At 53.8% G+C, this 4,175-nt stretch overlaps 1 protein-coding gene across 8 annotated transcripts in view; it reads right to left on the minus strand.

The window, feature by feature from the left end:
- Nucleotides 1-368: 368 nt before the first annotated feature.
- Nucleotides 369-4,175, minus strand: part of CUNH3orf67 (chromosome unknown C3orf67 homolog) — a 334,462-nt gene continuing 330,655 nt past the window's right edge. For 7 of the 8 annotated variants that reach the window (XM_023715803.1, XM_023715800.1, XM_023715798.1 and 4 more), the window contains one exon: nt 369-919. In XM_023715803.1, coding sequence (XP_023571571.1) covers nt 807-919 — 113 coding nt within the window. In that variant the 3' untranslated portion in view covers nt 369-806. The remainder of the gene's footprint in view (nt 920-4,175) is intronic. The other variant, XM_023715801.1, reaches the window with a different exon arrangement.

Consider the following 4,175-nt stretch of genomic DNA (forward strand, 5'->3'; position numbering starts at 1 on the left):
AAGCCTCCGGGCGTTCTCCAGGCCCAGGTCACGGGAGCGCGAGGCCTGGCAGGTGTTCAAACGGTGGCTTCGTATTAAATCTGGATCCACAGAGCCAGATTACTACTGTTCAACAATAATTGGTAAAAGATTAAAAAGACAAAGCACAGGACAATGCTGAGCCGCTTAAGTGATTAACAATGTTGTGCTCTTTAGCAAACTCTGGATAAACTAAAATGAAATGGGGGTAGCAGGCCAGAGCCAACGAAGTGTGGCCCTAAAGTCGCACTGAGTCCTGTTTGCTTTCCCGAGTCTAAGAAAAGAGGACTGTCTGGAATGTCCGGCACAGAGTGGGGTGAATAAAACGAGGCAATTTAAAAGTCTTTTCATCATATTTTATTTTTCATACAAATATAGCATAGAATAAAAGGCTCCCGGATATCTTTTAAACAAGAATACATTTTCTGTGGTATATCAGGCCATCATTTACAGATTAACACTGCAAACATTTTGAGTGAATAACTTATTTACATAAAATATAAAATAAAATTATATGCAACATGAAAATGAAAACAAATAACCAATTCCAAGTCCTAAATCTTGTCTCTATTAATTCCTTCACAGACTCAAAATCACACATCTATAGAGAACATAAGGATTCCTCGCACTGAACATTATCCATAAAGTGAATCAACCTCTCTCCGTGCTGTGCGGCTCCGGCTGCCCTCTTGCTGCCGCCGTGAGCGTCCCGTCGCTGCCGCCGTCCCGCTGCTGCCCCCTTCCGGCCCGACCGCTGACCGCGTGGCTGCTCCGCCCCAGAAGGTGCGCTACACCAACTCGTAGTACTTCCCTGTCTGCGGGTCAAAGTAGCAGTTCAGACACGGGTCGTACAGCAGGGTCAGCACCTCCTCGTCCTCCTCCACGCTCAGGTCTTCCTCACCTGCGGGGAAGGGGGACCACAGACACATCAGCAGCCAACTCCTAAGCCGTGAGGCAGCAAGGGCGATGGTGGTGAGGCCGCTGGCCATCTCTCCAGGGGTGGGGAGGTCGTCTTTGTGCAGGCGAAGGTCAGCCTGAAAAGGGGAGGTGCACTGGAGGGACGAACCACAGCACTGGCTGTGTAGGGCACAGGAGAGCTGGAGGGGACCCCGAGGGCCAGCTTTGCAATGAGAGTTAAAGAGACAGCATGGCGAAGCAGTGCGGATGCGCCCAAAGATGGGGACAGGGCCACAGGATGAAAGAGTTGTGCTGTGTGCAGATTAGGGAGTGGGCAGGGTTTAGACCTTAAGCATCACAGTTTTAAACTACCTGGGCCAGAGCTGTAATAAGTACAAAGGGGCACAAATTAAAGGACAAGATAATTAGTCTGCATTCATGCATCTTAAAAAGGCTACCAAACAAATAAAATAATGGTGCTTTAAATTCAAGACAACTGAAGCACAGAACATACACAGAAAACAGCACACCGGGCGATGTGTGGTTTTAGTACCGGCAGAAGCTCTAGGTCTGCTGGGATGTGAACAAGGCATCATTTTCTAAAAGTGGTCACTGAAATGGTGTGCATAAAGTGAAATCCCACTGGCGAAGCCACTAGCAGAGTTCCTAAGATGAGAGTTACCAGGGTGCTTTCTGAGCACCTTCACAGGCCCAGCTTTGTGCTAAGTGCTTCGGCTTTTGGGAGTGGGTCCTTCATCTACATGTACCATCAAGGACCAAGGTGATGAAGCATCGAGGCTGTGCGCACCAGGTCCCCTTCTCAAGGACTTGGGGAAGGGGCGTGAACGTGGCTTGGTAAGTTCAGAGGCTCAGCAACAGCTGAGTGTGAGCACAGTGTTGGGGATCAGAGCCAGGGAAAGGGTGGCCAGAGGAGCCCACTGGACCTGCCACAGTGAGACCAACCAGTACCTCGTCACGGTCAGGATGTTTAGGTCCAAGTGGGGGGTCGAGGGCTTGAGGCCACACCGTGGCTAGTCCTCTGCCTGTCTTTCTTGTGACCATCCGAATGTGTAACAGGATCCTCCCAGGAACTAGGTCCCGAGTTGGGTGTTGAGGGACATAATGGTGACAAGAAACAGGTGCTCCCAGCAAGGAGCATGCAGTGACGTGGGCAGGCTGTGCCATCAGCTGACCTTCAGGAGCTGAGGCCAGCGCCGGTCATCCTTAGAGTGGTGTGCAGCCGGGGGATACAAGCATGTCTGGACCGGTCTTGGTCAGTGAGCCTCGACGGCTTACAGAGCTCTTCCTCGATGGCCCCTTACGCCCTGGGCACAGGCGGGTGGCACAGGCGGGTGGCACAGACGGGTGGCACAGGTGGGTGGCACAGGGCCTACCAAGTTAAGCAGCTGTCTGAGGTTGTCGGGTGAATTAAGAGGCAGGGTAGGACTTCTAGAGCCAAGTTCAGCGTTCTTTCTGGAGTCAGAGGCTGCTAATGTGAGCTGGATCTAGCACTGGGGGCTCCCTTATACTAAGCCAACCGAAGCCCAAATCAAGGCCAACGGCAAAACAAAACTTACCCCCCATCTAGCTGAACCTGTCCATGTTACTTCTAACTGCGGACTTCCCACTGTAATCGCCACATAGGTGTTCTTGGTCTAGCTCCTCATGAAAGCTCCACTCGCGGCCCCTTCAGGAAAGTGCAGTTGTCGGTGGTCTGGTGCTACCAGTTCAACGCTTGTCTGCTCATATAGACTCTTACAGTGTGAATGTACTTAAGCTTCTCTTTTAATGCCATGCTTGATGCTTTGTGGAGGAGGTGGTGTTAACACATTTAATTTGGGAGCTACTATGTTAAAGGGATTTGAATAGGAGAAATACTACCAAAAAAAAAAAAAAAAAAAAGTAAAGGTGTTCTCCATTTTAAAGCATCAGATTAGAAAAAGTAATTGTTTTTCTCATATTTTAGGAACTGCTGGTGAACATCACAGAGCACACCGGCGAGGGCCCGGTGGGGACCTCAGAGCGCCCGGAGGAGCCGCGGAGACAAAGCTTGCGCGGGCCAGCAGCCCTTCTGGCTCCCCCCCCGGGGGGGGGGCACGCGAGCGAGTGAGGCTCAGAAGGCCTCGCTGGGGCTGGAGGAGGGGGGCTGGGGCAGCAGGGCTCCTGGCAGAGGTCAAGAGAGCCCGGATGTTGGCTCCAGCGCTGCAAGACCTCGGTGCAGTGCAGGCCAGCAGCAGGCTGAACACATCCTCTGCAATGCGCGAGGCGGGCTGGGGCAACCCTGGGCGCACCCTGCTGAGGGGCCTCAGGAGCCTCTGAAGAGCCGCGTGCCCCGGGGCTGCGCAGCTTCGCGTCTCCGCGGTAGGCGGAGGGACTTTGCTAACAGCAGGCTGGACTGTCAGTAGGAGCTGGCACAGTCCCTGGTTAAGAGCAGCACGTGGGGAAGGGAGGGGCCCTTTCCCTACCGCCTGCTGCGTTACAAGGGGCCCCCGCGGCCCTCCCCTCCCCTTCCTCTAAGTGGGAGAGGATGAAACATCATTTGGGGGATGGGACCTGGGACCTGGGCCAGGGCCTTGCACCGGAGCTGCCTGGGCTACAGCCGCAACCCTTTGCAATTTTGTTCCGAGGCAGTCTTGCTAAATCGCCTGGGCTTGGACCCCTCCTGCCTCACACTCCAGACGAGCTGGGATTACGGTCCTGTGCCGTCGCGCCCAGCAAGAAATACTGCTCTCAGCCGGTCAGTCCCTAGTGACAAGCACCGCCGGACTCCCGTGTCACTTCTGCACAGCACGGTGAGGCGCGTGGCCTTCGTCTTTAGGTATTCCACCTGCGGCCCCCGGAAACCTTGGGCTTCTGGGCACAGCTGCGCCAAGCCAGCTTCTTCGGAGGCTTGCCGCTGTGCCTGCCGCATGAGCGGGCTGGCTCCAGTCTAGCTGCAGAGGTGACACGCACAGCACGCCAGCAGCTGCTGAAGAGTAGCCAGCAGTTACCTGGGAGTCTCCTGCGGAGGGGCGAGGCACCCCGAGGCTCCAGGGCACCGCTGTGGCCGGGGTGCTGCTGTTACCGCATGACTCGCTGCAGGCTGCAGGTAGGTGTACTCAGTGGGCCTTGGCTTCTCTGTTCATGAAATGGCAGCGACTCTGCCTACTTCACAGGGTTTTGTGAAAGATTAAATTGAACATCCTATTACATGTAGCACAGTGGATATAGTAATTGCTCAGTTAACAGTGCTACCACTATTTTTTTTTTTTTTTTTTTTT

The sequence above is a fragment of the Octodon degus genome, unplaced genomic scaffold (assembly GCF_000260255.1).
Source record: "Octodon degus isolate 3935 unplaced genomic scaffold, OctDeg1.0 scaffold00043, whole genome shotgun sequence".
NCBI classification, from domain to species: Eukaryota; Metazoa; Chordata; class Mammalia; order Rodentia; family Octodontidae; genus Octodon; species Octodon degus.